This window comes from Hirundo rustica, chromosome 3 (genome assembly GCF_015227805.2).
Source record: "Hirundo rustica isolate bHirRus1 chromosome 3, bHirRus1.pri.v3, whole genome shotgun sequence".
In the NCBI taxonomy this organism is placed as follows: domain Eukaryota; kingdom Metazoa; phylum Chordata; class Aves; order Passeriformes; family Hirundinidae; genus Hirundo; species Hirundo rustica.
Window position 1 is genome coordinate 70,262,792 of NC_053452.1, and position 17,364 is coordinate 70,280,155.

The 17,364-nt window shown below is 38.7% G+C and overlaps 2 protein-coding genes across 6 annotated transcripts in view; one reads left to right on the top strand and one right to left on the bottom strand.

Annotated features, from left to right (window-relative positions):
* The window catches only part of FIG4 (FIG4 phosphoinositide 5-phosphatase), a 50,529-nt gene extending 46,549 nt beyond the window's left edge, over window positions 1-3,980 (bottom strand). For all 4 annotated transcript variants that reach the window (XM_040057644.2, XM_040057643.2, XM_040057647.2 and 1 more), the window contains exon 1: window positions 3,862-3,980. In XM_040057644.2, the coding sequence (XP_039913578.1) occupies window positions 3,862-3,930 (69 nt within the window). In that variant the 5' untranslated portion in view covers window positions 3,931-3,980. The remainder of the gene's footprint in view (window positions 1-3,861) is intronic.
* A 237-nt stretch (window positions 3,981-4,217) lies between these two features.
* AK9 (adenylate kinase 9) overlaps window positions 4,218-17,364 on the top strand; it is a 59,642-nt gene continuing 46,495 nt past the window's right edge. For both annotated transcript variants that reach the window (XM_058419624.1, XM_058419623.1), the window contains exons 1-11: window positions 4,218-4,273; window positions 4,523-4,589; window positions 4,986-5,077; window positions 5,212-5,365; window positions 5,539-5,663; window positions 8,085-8,148; window positions 10,472-10,524; window positions 10,609-10,705; window positions 13,259-13,371; window positions 15,014-15,193; window positions 15,864-15,989. In XM_058419624.1, the coding sequence (XP_058275607.1) occupies window positions 5,296-5,365; window positions 5,539-5,663; window positions 8,085-8,148; window positions 10,472-10,524; window positions 10,609-10,705; window positions 13,259-13,371; window positions 15,014-15,193; window positions 15,864-15,989 (828 nt within the window). In that variant the 5' untranslated portion in view covers window positions 4,218-4,273; window positions 4,523-4,589; window positions 4,986-5,077; window positions 5,212-5,295. The remainder of the gene's footprint in view (window positions 4,274-4,522; window positions 4,590-4,985; window positions 5,078-5,211; window positions 5,366-5,538; window positions 5,664-8,084; window positions 8,149-10,471; window positions 10,525-10,608; window positions 10,706-13,258; window positions 13,372-15,013; window positions 15,194-15,863; window positions 15,990-17,364) is intronic.

A 17,364-nucleotide genomic window follows, 5' to 3' on the forward strand; every position in this document is an offset into this window, starting at 1 on the left:
GCTCTGCTATATCACCATCACTCCTAGAACACCAATACAGGGGAATAGGACAGTCAGCTGAAAGGAGCTATCTTCTGCTAATGAAACTGCTCATTTCACAGCCACTTCTAGCTAGAAAATCATCATAGCTAATGCTTGCCCAGTAGGCTGTTCACTACTTTCTACATTCTTTAAATGTGTCAGATACCCATCTATATAAATCAGTGCACTTCATAGTTCAGTAAAAATTCTATTGCTTTTTCTGTGAAATCACATTCTATATTGAAGTTTCTCCAAATTGACCACAGATTAACTTCAACATTAAATATGCAACCTTTGGAGTTTCTAATATAAAAATCTTTACATGGTTAATATTACAATAAACTACATTGAAAATAAAACAAATGTTCATTGTTTTCTCTGGTGAATAAAGGGCAGAAATATCTACAGGTAATTATGCCAGTCACATTACTTAATAAGCTTGTGCAAGTCATTTGGATACTGTCGAGATGGAGACCGTAAAAGAACCTGATTAGAATAAAATGCTATTAATTAAGCCTCATAATATCCTGAAAGATAGGCAAGTGATATGACTTTATAGAGACAACACTAATTGTCTTGCTCAATGTCACGTTGCCTCAGGGGAATGATAATCTCCAGTGAACTAACCTACAGCTTTCAGGTGGGCTTCATCTGGGGGAAACACAAAAGTTCTATCTTCTCCAGAAGAAAATATCTTTTGTCTTTTATTAGTTATAGTGCTCAAATATCTTTAGTGCCCTCTGGTGTGCATTTCAGTGATCAATATTTGCATAAAAGGAAAGATAATTGGCATTGATCTGAATAAAACCTTCAGTTCATCTTTCTAACTACTTCTAAACAAGCTTTCAATTTCCCAGGACAATCAGGAGACACAGTTAACATCTCCATGGCATTTATTGACCCAAAGCATCAGTTGAAAAGATAGGTGTCAACAACGATCTTCAATATAAATATAAAAGAACTTTGCTCTCTGTTAATTCAATTGACACCATGAATTCAGTTCTCCTCACCTCTTGCAGTCTCTCATGTGACTCCAATAACACTACCAAAGCCTATCCTCTTTGACTTCAATAATATAGTATTTTTATCTAAAAAGAAACCCAAGCAAAGAAACCCTCTGTAAACATTTTCCACTTTTTACACTTCCTTATCCATTTCATCTCTTCCTGCTTTAACACAGGGATTTTACAGGAATAAGCTCTATGACCAGTGTAAACTTCACTGTTTTTCCCACTGCTGACAACTTAAATAATCCCTTCTTTGCACCAGAAACTTTAGGATACAGTCTCATGTTAACTCCAAATCCCACATGCTGGATCTAGCAAGTCTATGGCCTTAGGGAAATCAGAATACAGGAGAAAGCTGTTCATTTTTATTTTTGGGTGATGCTTATGCAGTCCTGGTGACTGTCACAGCTGGCAACTGCATGATTGTGAGATCTTATGCAAAGGAGGTAGCATGAGGGATACCTCAGGGAGAAGAAGTTTGTCAGCAGCACAACATGACACTGAATTGCTGCAACAGCAACTGATCAAATCAGAAGTCCAATTTTGGGCTCCCCAGTACAAGATAAACACCAATATATCAGAGTGATTCCAGCACAGAGCTCTCCAGACGACTCACAGGACAGAGCCCGTGATGCGCTGGGAGAGGCTGAGAGCACAGGGATTAGGTTTGTTCGTCCTTCACAAAGATTTGGCAGTGTCTTGCTGCTGTCTAAAACCATATAACAGGAAAGTGTAGATAAGAGAGACAAACTCTTTCAAGTAGTCTGCAGAGGTTGTAAAATCTATATATTTGAAGGTATTCAAAACTCAGCTGCACACAACCCTGAGCAATATGCTTGTTGAAGCTGCTTTGAGCAGAGGGCTCGACTTGGTGTTCTCCAGAAGTCCCGTGTAACATCCCTTAGTCTATGCATTTATTAAGTGCAGCAAGTCTTTTCAAATAATCATACCAAAATTATTCCCACTGTATTTTTCTTTTGAAAAAAAATTACTGGAATTTGAATATCAAACCACAAAGTGCTTCAATTTGTACTTTTTTAAAGTAATAACGAAACCTTTCTCAGGGACAATATTCCAATTTCATCACTTATGAGATGTGACTTAAGTAACAGCTTTGAGATGCCCTTGCTCAGCTGAGACACTTCAAACAGCACATGCTCATCCACAAACCATTGCCTTTCACAGCTGATGAAAACCATCCTGCCTCCTGGTGCGATCAGGACTGCTGGATCTGCCCCTCACTGAATTCTAAACAAAGCACAGCGTGGACAAACCCATCCATTCAGGCAGAGACTGCCAGCTACCACTGGCCAGATGTAAAAGACTGCGGTTCCTGAAATAACAGGATCAGCTGGGGGGGGGCCTAGAGAGCTGGAGAATGGCAGAGAGCTGACATAACTCCAAAGCACAGTATTGGCCCTGCACACAGCATGTTGTCTCTCAGCAGCTGAGCCTCTCAGCTCAGAGATAAGCAGGCCAGGTATCCACACAATGCCAGTCACAAGAAGCCAAAACTCAGCTGAGATGTAGCGTGAGTTGTGAGCCAAGTACTGAACCAAGCAATACAGGACCTGATTCAGAAATCACGTTTTCCTGGTGCCCTACTCACGTATAACAATAATTTAGCTGAAAATAGAACAAAAATGGCCTTTACCAGCAACACTGAGAAACTGTTGAGGTAACCTTCAAAATTCATTTAGGCATAGGTAAGAAAGTAACACTCTGGAAAGACTTTCTGGAGTGTGACCTTCATTTTTTAAATTATCGTGTAACGATATCGTGTAAAAATATCGTGTAACGATAACTCTGCCTGCTTTAATCTTCCTCTGTTTCATAGACTGTTCAGTGGGGAATTATCACAAAAGCACAAACCTACTTCTGACAGAAGCAAAGCTGAAAGTCAGATTCCTATTTACACTGAGATCATTCTTGCCTCTGTGACATTTTGGGAAGTTTTCAAGGGACTTTAGTGTATAAATTACCTTTCTGTTATCAGTACAGGTAACATCTGAACTTGAAACTAGACCTAACTGTTGCATTAAAGCCATGGTACCTAACCCTCTCCAAAACTACCTCAAGGGAAGAAAACCAACATACTATGAAACAAAGGAGAAACCAAGACACTATGAAACACAAAGAAATTTGATTGGGAGCTAAGGAATGGTAAACACAGTGGTATTTACACCAAGAACTGGCTTCTGACTCACACTGTGCTCATCACATGGCTAAAGCAGCAATCACCACTCCAGCCTCCAATCCACTTTGCCCATGGCAAAAAAGTACTGTGAATAACATATGCCTACAGTTTCTGCAACAGGACATAAGGAATGCTGAAAATCTTCAAGAGCTTGCTTCCAGAGGTCAGATTGAAAACATTGGAAGCTGTTTCACCAGCCATTCAGACAACGAGGACTTGAATCGTGTCCTAAACAGCAAACAGGTCGCTGCAGGTGGTAACTGCCTCAACCATTCTTAATTCATATCTTAACTCTGGACACCTTCAGCTGGGCAGTTTTACCTCCCCCTGGCACGGGGGAGCACCGTTCTCCTGGCAGTGTGACCTCCATTCCCACCCTGGCAGCACCCACATCGCAAGGCCCTGCGCTGACCTGCCTGTCACAGGCCATTCCTTCTCCCAAGTGACGAGGCAAAGACACAGTGAAAACAACTTTAAAACCTTCTTTTTCTCAGTTCTTGGGATGTTTTGAATGAGTGACCAAAAAGAACCAGATCCCAACACACGAAAAGAAAGGTAAGGCGTAGTTTTTGACAAGCTGCAACCCAGCCGAGGCAGCAGCTCCGGGACCTGCGGCGGCGGGGGGACGCTACTTACAGCCCTGGTCTCGTACAGCACCAGCTTCTGCACGGAGCTGATCAGGGGGGCGGCGGCCGCCACCGGCATGGCAGCCCCGTGGCGCGACGGGGGCAGGAGCGGCGGGGGCTGCCCGGGAGCACCCCGGGCACGGCCGGAGGCGGGGGAGGAACGCGCAGGGGCTGAGCGGGAAACCACCGCCGCCACCGAGAGAACCCGGAAGTGCCGGCACGGCAACGCGCAGGCGCGCTCACGCTGGGGCCGCGGGAGCGCGCCTGCGCGGCGGAGCCGCGTCACGCGCGGCCTCTCGGCAACGGCGGCAACGGCGGCTCCGGGCACGGCGGCGGCAGCTGCGGGACACCGGGGGGGCGGGGGAGGCCGAGACGGTGCTGCATCTGCACCCGCTGCTCCCGCCGGGAACCGCTCTCCACGGGTGAGCGCGGTCAGCACCAGGAACAGCTCCGCAGTCCCGCCCACGCCCCTCTGTGGGGTGGGGCCTCTGACTCTCCGCCCGTAGGAGGCGGGGCCAAGGACGGGGGCGGGGCGCGCCCGTTACCCGGGCAGCGGAGGCGCGCAGGGCGGTGGCGGCGCAGGGGGCGCGCACGTCGGGACTCCCCGTGGGACTGTGTATGTGTCCCTGGTTTAATCCTTTGCTTTGGTTATGGTGGTTTTTGTGAATTAGGAAATAGACCCTTGTGAAGGTTTGGGAAGGAGCGAGACTGCTGGGAACGGCAGGTAAAGCTCAGCCGGTGAGTTTTCTGTCGGGGCAATAGGGAGTTGGTTCGCATACAGTGGCTTTTTTTCTTTTTTTTATAGCATTAAAATATTTATACAAGAGTGTCTGAACATTTGGGTTTGATGCTTCAGGACAAACTTTTTCAGGTTCTCATCCTGAAGTAGATTTTTTTTCGTTTAAGTTGTTAATTTAGTTTAAAACTGACTGGGAATTGTGTGGGGCTGTGGTGGGTAGGATGGTTGCATGTGGGTTTTGCTGGGGCTGTGAGATTGAAGTGGCCCTCTAAAGACAGTTTTGTTTTGCCTTTTCCAAACAAACTTCAGCTAACTCCTCATGTTTTGGCCTCCATTTTGTTTGAAAAGTCCACATGAATTTTCCTCCAACTTACCTTAATTTGAAATTTGCTTAGGTTTTAATTTCTTGTGCAGCACTGACTTGCTACTGCCTGCATTCCTGGAGGAGCTGGGATTTGTGAGAGGATGGCGGAAGAGATAATGAACTGTGAGTTAATTCTGCAGAGTCTTTTTTGTGTACCTGCCTGTGTGGACATAGAGTGGTTCCATTGACCATGGCAGGGCCTTTCTGTGTCTGAAGCACCAAACCAAAGGTCTTGACTGGCCCGTGGCCCATTTCAGGGACCAGAGAGAAGTCACAATTGTGTGATAATTGGAGGAGGAAGGAAAAATCAACAAAACAACTGAAAAAGAGCAACAAGCAATATGAGGGTCATGAAGAAGTCATCAACAGCTGGTGATCAGGGGTTGTTCCACAGTCCTTTGTTTTTCGGAAGTGGGTTTTCTCTCATTTGATGGTTGCGTTGTGTATGTTCTCTAAATGCTTTTTCTTCTTAAAAAGCTTTCTTTTTTACAAATCCATTTACCTTGTAGTTCAGTTCCATTTTAAGGTAATTTTACACACATGTAACTACTGTACTTTATAACAAATTCTTTTTTTCCTTCTAGACTTAGAAATGGCTTCACAAGAGGAAATACAAGCTCAGCCCTTTACAGACATCTTTGATGAAGATGAAGCTGAAAGATTTTTTCTGTTGTCCAAGCCCACTTGCTTAATTGTCTTTGGAAAGCCAGTAAGATGTCTGATAGAAGTATTTTTTTTTTTTTTAACATATTCTGCTAACAATTTTACTTTTCCTTTAAATTAAAACATTAGTTTACCAGTGCTACCAAAAGGGTCAAATGCCTACTTTTTTACTTTTGCCACTCTTCAAATTCTGCAGAGGATGGTAAAAATTCTGGTTTCATTTAATGAGACCAGTTTTTGCCTCCAGGGACCAGTCAATTGTGGGTAAAAATGTTATTACTGTACTTAAAAGTTACACACTGCTCAAAACGTTTCTTCTCTTTTGACATTGACAACTGGTTTGTTTTTATTTTTGTGGGGGTTTAACCCCAGGCAGCAAGCAAACCCCACTCAGCCTCTTGCTCACTCACCATGGTGGGGTGGGACAGAGAATCGGAAGGGTGAAAGGGATAAAATGCATGGGCTGACAAAAGCCGTGCACATGAGCAAAGCAAAACAAGAAATTTATTCACCACTTCTATGGGCAGGCAGATGTTCAGCCACCCCCAGGAAAGCTCATCATGCTTCATGGTGACTTGAGAAGACAAATGTTATCACTCAGAAAATACTTCCCTTTCCTTCTCTTCCCTGGCTTTGTATGCTGAGCATGACACCGTGTGCTTTGGAATATCCTTGTGTGTCAGTCAGAGCCAGCTGTCCCAGCTCTCTTCCCTCCCAGCTTCCCATCCACCCTCGTTTTCCTCACCAGTGTGGCAGGATGGAAAGCAGGAAGGGCCTTGGCTCAGCTTTAACAGAAACATCTCTGTATTCTCAACACTTTTTTTCAGCACAAATCCAAAACACAGCCCCACACTAGCTACTGTAGAGAAAGTTAACTCTACCCCAGCCAAAACCAGAACAATGCTATTAAAATATTCTAGTTTTTAGTAAACTTGACAGATTAAAGGTATAAATTCATGCAGAAGAACCTTCAGGTTAATATTCTGTCGTACAGACTTGTGATGAGATGTTACAGATCTTAATATTAAAACTTTAACAAAATTCTATCCTATATATTTGGAAACATTAAAAATCTACCACAGTCTCCTGATAAAAGGATCTGTACTACATTTTAATTATAATTCAAGGTCTGTCTTTTTCTCAATCAATTTATGGCTTCCTTAACTTAGAAAAATTACGTTTTGTAAACATAAACTTCAGATTTCTTTTTTTCCCCCCAAATGTGGGTTTGCATTATTGCCTCAGTTGGCTGAAGGGAGTTCTTTTTTTTTGGTACAAGTTTGCCTTATGACATGTCTTATGAGTATATGCACTTGTAAGTGTGCACTCGGCTCAGAACTAACTCATCTAGTTTTAAATGATTGAACATCAAAATTTTAACCGTACATGAAAAGGGTAGCTTTATGTTTTATGGACCAAACCACCATAAAATACTCCAAAACACCAAAAATGTTTCAAGACAGTACAAAAAACCTGTCATATTCTCAACCATTGCCTTCAGTAGATACTGGACATTAATATAACAAAGGATTGAAATTGTACAGACCTTACCAGGGAAGCAGGGAATTAAATGGTTTATTTTTATGGTAATGTCTTTTATATCTCTTACTGATGTGCAGAGTGCCTATCCTATTTAAGATATATGTTTTAAATTAAAAACATAGTGCCATTTTAGCAAAGCCAAATACATATATTCTCATCACACCTGTAAGACGTAAGGTATGAGTAGGCTGGAGTGTTTGTTTATACACTCTTAACTGGGAAAGTAATTTATTTTTGGGGTTTTGCTATTTTTTATCACAAAATTTATAAAGGCCAAAAAAACTGTCAAAACAGGTCTTCTTATATGCCCTTCTGAAAAAAAAGACACAGTCCTAAGGGTGGAAGATGGTAAGTTTTGCAAAACCCCATTCAGTTAATTACTCTTGGTGGCCTCATAACTCTCAGTTATGTTGGTTTTTCTCTGGATTCATGTAAATAATAAAGATTTTGTCAGCATCTAACTAGATTTGTGGCCTAACAAGGGCAGTTTTTAAGCATTTGTTGTTTTAGTAAAAGAATATTATCCCGATGTGTCTTACTCAGAAAGGGTTGAGTAGGTTTGTGTCATAATTTGCTTTGAGACCGAAGATAATAATTTTAGTCCTAAGGAGTTTCTCAAAGGAATTTGTGGTAAAATCATGGCTGAGATTTAGTCTTAGATAGAGTTACTCAGAAACAAACTCAGTATAATGACTTTGGAGATAATTGGCTACGAGTAGCAGCATATTAGCAAAGCTAGGCAATATGAAGTATAGGATGGCATTAAAAAGAGCGTTTTGTGTTTGCTCAGTGCATAACTCAGAGGCCCTAATCCCAATGGTAGATTTTCATTGTTTTTATCATGTGAAAATATGTTCTTCATTGTGTTATATGTTTGGGTTTGTTCTGTCTGTTTTGCTTTTAAAAGTATGTTTTTCATTTTAAGGGCTCTGGAAAGAAAACATTAGCTAGAAAACTAGCACAGAGATGGAACTGCATTTTCATAGAAGGTAAACTTGCTATATTTGGAACATTGCTTTTGCTTCACAATAGCTTTTGGTTTAGAATACCCACACTGTTCCCTGTAATTTAAAAGGCATGTTTCTGATTGCAGCGAACACTTCTGATAAGGACCAAGTAACTGTTTTACCAGAAATAAAATCGCTGATTGTGGTCTTTTAGTTCTTGAAAGGCTTAGAAAAATCACTGCAGGTTTTTTTTTTTTTAATCATAAATTTTATTCCCAGTCTTGTAAGGGGGATTTATATGACCCTTCTTGTTCACACAGAGGCAACTCATTCAACTCCAGAGAGTACAGACATTTTCCAGTGCAGAGCATGAAAATGTAGGAGGGTCTTTCCTTTTTATTTGTGCAGTGTCCAACACAAGGGGATGTACTCCAGGAAACAGAGTTATTTATCAAATGAAATATCTTTACTTCTTTTGAAGATTTAGAATTGTAACATGGTAAAAATATCTTTTAATAAAGTGCTTTTTTGACATAGGTATGTATAGAATTTTTAATTCATAGTATTGTATAACAAGAAAAAAATGAATACCTTGTCTAAAACAGATCAGGCCAAAATCAGAAGGGACTTCAGGAATGTTCTTAAGCCAGTCCACTCTCTTTGAATGTATTTAAATCCGTACTGACAAAAGTTCATCAGATTTGTTTTAAAAAATTTCTAGGCTGTCTATATCTGTAACACACTCTTTGCCATTAGAAAGTTTTTCTTAACCAATGATCTAAATCTCAGTTACTGCATTTTTAAGCCTTATTTCTGATTCAGAAAATTAATCTTTTCTTATTTTGTTCATGGTATTTCTTTTAATATTTTAGCTAGTGAATGCACACGTATGTACACACTCATTATTACTTATACTTGTAAAGTTTTTTCATTTTCTACATCAAAAAAGAAAGAAACCAAGAAATTCAGCATACATAAACACGAAGAATTTAACTCAGAAAGAACCTCCAGTGGTGACTGAGTCCAACATTCAGGACTCAGGCAGGGTCAACTAGAGAGGCCTGCCCAGTTGAATCTGGAATATCTCCAAGGATGGAGACTCCACCTCCTCCCAGATAAACACTTTGCAATGTTTGACTACCTTTTTGATGTAAGATTGCTTCCTAATTACCCCATTTGAATTTCTCATGTCCCTATCTGTGTCTGTTGCCTCCTGTCCTAACTGCACAACTGTGGTGACCATGGATCTGTCTTTGCCACCTCCCATTAAATAGTTTTGGATAACAGTAAGAGCTGTCTGGTTTCTTCCTAGCTGAGCAAGGTCAGTTCTTTTGGCCTCTCCTAGGCTGTTCAGTTCTTCTGATGGTTTTGGTGTCCTCCTCTGAACTTACGCTGCAGTATCAACATCTGTCCTGTGCTGGGTTAAAAATAAAACAAGACAGAAAATTACTGAACGGGAAAGATGTTCGCAGTCTTTTTAATGATGTAATAATTTCTATTCATTTATCCAGTGAATAAGTCAATACTGATAAGTAAAATAGGCCCAAGGTGCACACAGGTCGCTGGTTTTCAGTTTCATGTATTGTTAATTAGTACATTCCCTGTCTCAGTTTTGGCCTATGGGAAATATTGTTCTCCCAAACACCTATCCATAGTATGAAAAGTAGGATGTACAACAATCATTCCTCGTAGGAATAGTTGGAAAACAGCCACTGTGTTTTGAGAGCAAAGATTATGGCTGTATAGGCATGAGTCACCTGGCTTTAGGACCTTTCCCTGGCCTGGTTTATTAGTAATGTAAATGTAGTCTTAAGAGTCATTCTTGAAAACTTTTGTAAAACGTCTGATTATTTAAATCATAAAGAAGTGTGAAAGACATCCAGGGTTGTTCTAGTATGATGTCACTATCCACAGAGACATAGGGCAGTCTTTGAATTTGATGGATGTCACTTTTCTTAAAGTAGATGATTTTGTATGTCTAAACAGTTCTAAATCTTGGGTTTTAAATTAAAAAAGTGATTAAGCTCAAATACTGATCTCTGGATTACAAGACAGCGATGTTGATTGCATTTAAATCAGTAGCTCAGATAGTCCTGCAAAACTACTGTTGTTCATTTTTGTGTACAGGGTTAAATTGTAGGGAGAAACACCCAGACCCTGCCATAAGGCCCCAGGTTCTGGATGGGCAAAGTATAATAATGGCCCCAAATACAATGGCTGTTCATTCAAAACAATCTGCTTGCTTGGAGTACACATACATCCTCCTGTGTGTGTATGTATATGTACATATGTATCTGCGTGTACAAGTCTGTTTAGAAAATATTTTGTATTCATTATTTTTCTTATGTTTGATTTGCTTCCTTAGCTTCAGAAGTAATTCAATCGAATATTCAACAAGGAACAGAAAACGGACTTAAGGTAAAGGTCTAATCTTCTAGTAAGTTTTTTCACGTTCTTAACAAACACTTACTATAAAAGACTATGTTTTGCATTTTTCCCCAGTGTCAAGAATTGCTTTGTCAAGGTCAAAGCATTCCTGAGGAACTGGTGACAGAAATGATTCTGCAAAAGATTGAATCACCAGAAGTTGCTCATTTTGGTGAGTATATTTACAGCCTAAGCTTCTTAGAATGTGCTACCTATAATTTTGCATCCATTTTATATCCATTGGTGCTCAAATATAATTCTAGCTGTTTCTCGTGCTCTTCAGGTTGTGGTGTATCAAGGAACTGAAAGTGTGTTTAGGGATTAATTTACCAATAGGGGAGATCAGAAAGTGTCATACTGGTCCTGTGTTGTGCTGAGAAAATAATTTCCCCAAAATATTAAATGTTGATATTGCTCTTATTTGACAATATTATCTGTTCAGAAGAATCTTGAAAGAAGATTTAAAATATAGATATTTTATTCTTCAATACTTCTATAACAACAACATAACAAAAATGCATCAGCAAAAACATTTTAAACATTTTAAATAATGAAAAGAAGGAAAACAGATTATTGAAAATGCAAAGTATTATGGCTTTTTTTCCTCTTTAATTTTTTATTTTTTTATTTCATTCCCTTTGCATTTTGTGTCACAGAGTAGGATGGACAAGGATAGTAATGGTAGTGGATGTAATTCTGCTATTTGAGGAAAGATTTTGTTAATTGAGGCTGTCAGGGGAAGTGCTGAAGTTCTTGCTGGTGTCTGAACCTGCTTCCCTGATGAGGGAACAAATGTACTGCTAAGAGGAAAGGAAGTAAAAAGGAAATGTAGTTTCTTTTTCTTGTTTTGACTTTTATTTGAAATTTCCATTAGAGGAGAGAGACAGGTGTGGTACCAATGTTAGTTTCTACTGCTCTAAAAACTAGCCTGCTTTTTAAGCTTTCATTTGCAATGGGTTTTATTCCTTCTCTAGTATAAGACTCAACAGTTTTGCAAAATATACAGCCTTACCTGGGGAAATCAGGCTTTTAAAATGGTATAAAAAAGAGAAATAGGGGAGAATAATAATTAAAAAAAGGGCACAAAAAACTACTGGAAGAGCTAGCAGCAGAAATGCCAGTCTCTTAATCCGTATATGAGGACTTCAGTGCAGGCATGAAGAGGCTTCTGTGTTATTGGAGTTCCCGTCCTTGAGTCAGTCTGAAGATGTTTGACACAGAGATCCTGGACACTTGTAAATACAGCTGTAAAATTGAGTAAAGTTTGGTTCTTTTCACCAAGACACTTTCTGCATTACAGATGCCCCAAAGTAGCAAGGAATGAAAGAACCAACATTCTCGTTATTTTTCCTACCAACTAGAAGTGACCTTCAAAACCAATTTTTGTTTTAGTATTTCTAGTAACTTTTTTTTATCAACTACTATCTTAACAAATCCTTGGGAAGCTTATGTGAGTTTTCAGCAGGAACTAATCAGTCAATGTAAATTGTTCATCAAAGATTTTAGAAACTGTTGTTTAGGTTTAGTGAAAGGTTAGGTTTTTTACTTTCAGTATTTGTGAAATGGAAATTTTTAAACAGTACACACAGTAAGTGTGTCTCAGAAGCTTCTTGGTAATCCCCTGGTTACTTTTTGATCTAGTTGATAGTTGCCTTAGGTATACTTCATTTTTAGTCTCCTCATGTTGTTGATTTGGGGACAAACACTCTCAGCGAATGGTTTCCCACGTTACACTCCCATTGCCCTCACATCAGCTGTTGTTGTCTGGGATGTTATCTGTTATTTGGGATAAGCAGAGGCTGTGCACATTATGTGCACGTTCACACCTCACTACCAGTCAGGATTCTCTAAAGGTATCAACAGTTTAAAATCCAGGATTTTAATTTCCTAGAGGAATGACTATGTATTTTGCTCTGCCTTGCTTATCCTCTTCTCTTCCATCTATGGATAGTAGCTTCTCAAAGAAGTAGGAGTCTTCACTCCTAACGCCTGTTGCAAAGATTGCTGCCACGTTTTTGTGCTGCCCAGAGTTGCATTTCAATGTTGTCATATAAAATTCTGAACATGCACCATTTCTCTAAGGGAATATTCTCATTATTTGCCTAAAAACATCCACCTGTTTTTTGTTTAGTCTCTCAGCCTGGCTTCATGAATATTGATATTGTTGCTATTCAGTAGTTCTTACTGCATGCATACAGCCATCAGTGTACAGTACTTTCCTATTCCTAATGCATAGTGCCTGCTTTTGAGAGGCGGGAGAGTGGTTCAGACTCCGTTCATTAGAAGCCAAAACATTTAAAGGACATGTAAAAAGCCTAGACTCCTAGTGGAACTGCTTTAAATCGTAGAGTGGCTACTTATGGCAGTTCCTTTTGTGAAGTATTTTAGTGGCAAAACTGGTCACTGAAAGCTTGTTCCCTTTTAGGCACTGCAATGTCTAAGCTAGGCACATAAAGCAGGTGGTCTGAGTATTGTCTTTAAATGCTACATGTTTTTAATTGAGTTAACAGATGTTAGAGTACTCTATAAAGCTGAAAACAGCACACTTTTTTTTGTCTGTATTTAATCTGCAGAAGACATAGATGTACAGTTTTTTTAGCTGTGTTGTGTCATGTACATGGTTTAAAATTGTACTACTACATGTACTGCTGAAAGGAGATGAGCATAACTAGCTCTATAATTGACAAACCCTCTTAAAATATGTTCAATTAAATGTATTTGGCAGGTTATGTTCTCACTGGATTTCCTTCTCTCTCGGAGGAATACATGACTGTTTCACAGCAAATACGGAAAATAATGAATCTAAAATTAAAACCGGATGTCCTGATTAACATTAAGGTAATGTCATTTTCAGTAACTTCCCAGTATTTTTCCTAATTGTTAGTAGACTCACATACTATGCATGCCAAATATAATATTTTCCTCTGTATACTTGAGTATAGAATTTATTGAGGAATGATAAATTCTTCTCTTTTATACTGGAATAGAATTTCACTGGTTTGTTGCATTTTAAGCATTGCTGAGGTAAAATAATGAACATGTCCTAAACATCTCCACCAATTAGAAGAGGTTTTCAAGAAAGGGAAACTTTGAATTACATGATCATTATGGGATTTTGGACACACGTACATCCGCCATTTGTGTAATGCAGGAAGAAACTTCTCACATGTGGAAGTTAGAAAGTAAATAGTTTTATTTTTTAAGTCACTAATTGTGAAACTGCTTTATTATTAATTAATCTTGTTTACAGATTGTTTCGTCATGAACAGTGATGTGACATAACAGATATTTTACGAAAGTGACTCTGATATAACCAGACGAACATAAATCATTGTTAGTGTGGGATTTAGAGGACTTTCTCAATGTAACTGAAAACAATGGACTTGCTTGCTGCATCCAAAATAGTAAACAGAACAAGGCAAGAGGGACACTTCAGATATTGGGCCAGCTCCTTTGGCCAAACACTGCTAAGCTGTCTTGTTAGTCAAAACAGGGTGGCAGTGCCCAAACTGCCCACAGGGAAGCCTGAGGTCTGTGCCATTCTCCAGATTGTACCCAGCTGCTCACTGGGGAGGATTCTAACTGGCCCACACTGAACTGTGCCAGACTCATCCAAAAAAATAACCCTATCTATAGTCATCAACACACTTTCAGGCCCTTCCTCTAGCAATGTGTTATTTATAATCAACTAGATTATCTTTGTCTTCTTTGAATGTGCAGAATAAGCTGCTGAGACAGCTCTGAATAGTCAGCTTCTGGTGGTGTGCTCCATTCTCATTGGGATTTTGATTCTAGTTGGTACATCTATGTGTTTTGTCAGATGCTAAGCCTCAGGGCATAGACCTACTCTATCATTTTGCAGATCTAACTCAGTGTTTGTTTTAATCCCATACTTTTAAGACTTAATTTGCTTGAACATGCATAATGAAAGTTGGTGAATGCCTACTTCAAACCTTTTTTCTGTGGTCTCAAAAGATCCTAAAATATTAAAGAGACATATTTTTGTCCTGCTTTTCAGGCAGATTTGATTTTTTCAGAAAGTCAATCTTTGTTTTAATGCTACATAGTGAGAAATCCCTGTTGTTGAGAATATGTGTTGTCTAGATTCATGTGCAGCAATACATATAGAAGATTGATACCAACTACACCAGAACGAAAAATGAAATTCTTGACTTCAAGTAGTAACATCATCTCCTCTGGGAAAAGGACTGAGACGAAATGTACATTAAAAGTCCTTGCCCCTAATTCAAAGAAATAACTTTGCCTTTGATTTCAGTGGATTCAAGCTGTTTTCACAGATATGTCAGAATTGTAACTATTTTTATTAGATCAAAGACAAAGGAAGAAGGGAGATTCTAGATAACTGTGGCAATAATGAAATACTGGTATTAGTAGACCAATTTAGAGAGATTTTGTCTCTCCATGAAAGACATTATAGCAGTACAATAAACATGATTTCCTTTTAATTTTTCCTTGCTAGTGTCCAGATTATGAGTTATGCCAAAGAATATCAGGACAAAGGCAAAATCCTGATTCAGGGGAGATATGTCAGAGGAGCCAGTGGGATCCTACAGTTACTGGCAAGCATAAGAAAGAGCAGGATGAAGAAGAGGATGAAGAAGAAGATGAAGAGCGGGATGAAGAAGAGGAGGAAGAAGAGGTAAATATTTCTAATTTCTAGCCAGTGCAAAATATTACAATGTACTTTAGACAAAACAGAAAAAAAAATCACCATACTATGTTATGAATTTCTTCTGCTCAACTTTAATCTTAATTCCATTTCTGTCCTGCTTTAAGAGATGTGGGGTAACAGTTAAACAGTAGGTTTAAATGACAGCAAATGTTGATCATTGTATAGCTTAACCTGGACTCAGTCTTTGACTCAAAAGTCACTGATCTGTTTCTTACCATAAGTTAAAAGTGTGTATCAGGAGGAGAAGGGTGGCTCTACACTGGCAGTTTCTTGTCTAGACAAATAAAACAGTTCTTAATTTTTATTTATTGTAACAACTTTTTACCAATATTTGCAGGACACTAACTTGTTTTCTGGTTTTGGTGTTACATTACTAGAAATGGATTTTCTTTATATTTTCATGAAGGTATTAGTTTTGAATTCAGGTCAAATTTTTATAATAGCTGCCAGAGACTTATCAATGCAAATTCTAGGCACATTGCTCTCAATTCATAGAAACTACGCTCCATCAAGATAGGATCATGGTCAGCAGTCACTGGACTAATACTCATTGCAGTACTCTCCAAAGCTACTTTATTTAAATTTGAGTGAAGACAAATAATACATTATTTCTGTGTCTTGAAATTTTGATTTGCAGACTGGAGAAGGTCCGCGTAAGAAATTAGAAACTTTTCATCAATTAGTGCACAGGCCTGAAGATTTTCTTGAAAATGCAGAAAAAAGAATTGGAATACACAAGGATATAATGCTTCTTCCTTTAGAAGTAAGAAAAAACAAAGTAATATGATTATGCATAAGAAAAGATTTTTAAAATATCTTGCACTGTTTTCACTGGTTTTTTTTAAGTTTGAGATTTGTAGTATTGAGGTGGTCATGCTACAACATATTTCCAAATTCTAAACTTTATTCTAAAATCAGTGATACAAAGTTGTCATCTGTAGGTGTTGTTTCTACTCTGTAGTCAAGATAATCAACTTTGACTTTTAAAAGTGAAACCACACCTGCCACAACATATGCTTTCTAAATCTAGTAAGTGAAATATTCGAAGAGTCCATTTTTTCATTGCCATTACCAGAGTCCATTCCAGAATGCAATTCCATAAGTAATCTGCATCCATTGTCTTCCACTCCCTTTCTCAGCTGCTTCATTGCCTGCAGATCTATATACACAGTAATGAGCCCATTAGTTTGTTTTACCACTTATTTAATTTCTGAAGCTATGGCATTTTCTTTCCCTGTTGTGTTCAGGAAAGTGGATTTACTGTATGTTTCTTCCTCTCCTTCCCCCCACCAAAAACAAAACAAAACAAAACAAACCCATGAGGTCCAAAGGAACAGTTTGTTCTTTTCAGGGTTTGTTTTGTTTTATTTTTTGTGGGTTGTTTTGTTTTATTTTTTGTTTTGGTTTGGACTTTTGTGGTTTTTGTTGGGGTTTGTTTGTTGTTTTTTTGTTTTTAATCTCTTAGTACAAGCAACTGCAAAATACTCTTGTTTGATGCCCACTTGACAACCACAGTTTATGCCTTTCAATTTCCCTATGGATTAGTTAAACCTATAGATAAAATTGAGTAAAAGGGGTATAGTGGTCTTTGCTAGAGTAACAACTTTGTTACTGCTGTGAAGGCAAAAACAAAAAATGTGGTGTCTTTAATCATTACAGAATCTCACATGGATTTCTTATAATTGAGCTAATGGAAAGTTGTTTAGATTAAACTACTTTAGGATGTATACCAAACTTCAACAGTTTCAACACATTCCACTAGTTCATAGGGTTCCCTTAGGGTTCACTAGCAATGAATGTATTGGTGAAGATGCTTCGTGGTCCACTAATGTATTAAAAGAACACAGGTTTTTATCGATTTGCCCTGGCAGAGCTAATGAAATTAACTCTGATAATGAAATTGAAGTTGAAACAAAGAGCTCATAAAATGTGCAATTTGTACATAGGGAGATAGGTAGAACGAACTTTAGAGAACACACTTTGATTTCTTGATAAATTGTTGGGATTAATATGACCTGAAATAAATGTGAAATACTGCAGTGAGGAAGGAAACCTTATGATAAACTACAACATGTGAAATAATTGGCTAGACCTCAGTACTTCAGTCAATCTGCAATCTGTGGGGATTTAGTTAGTCA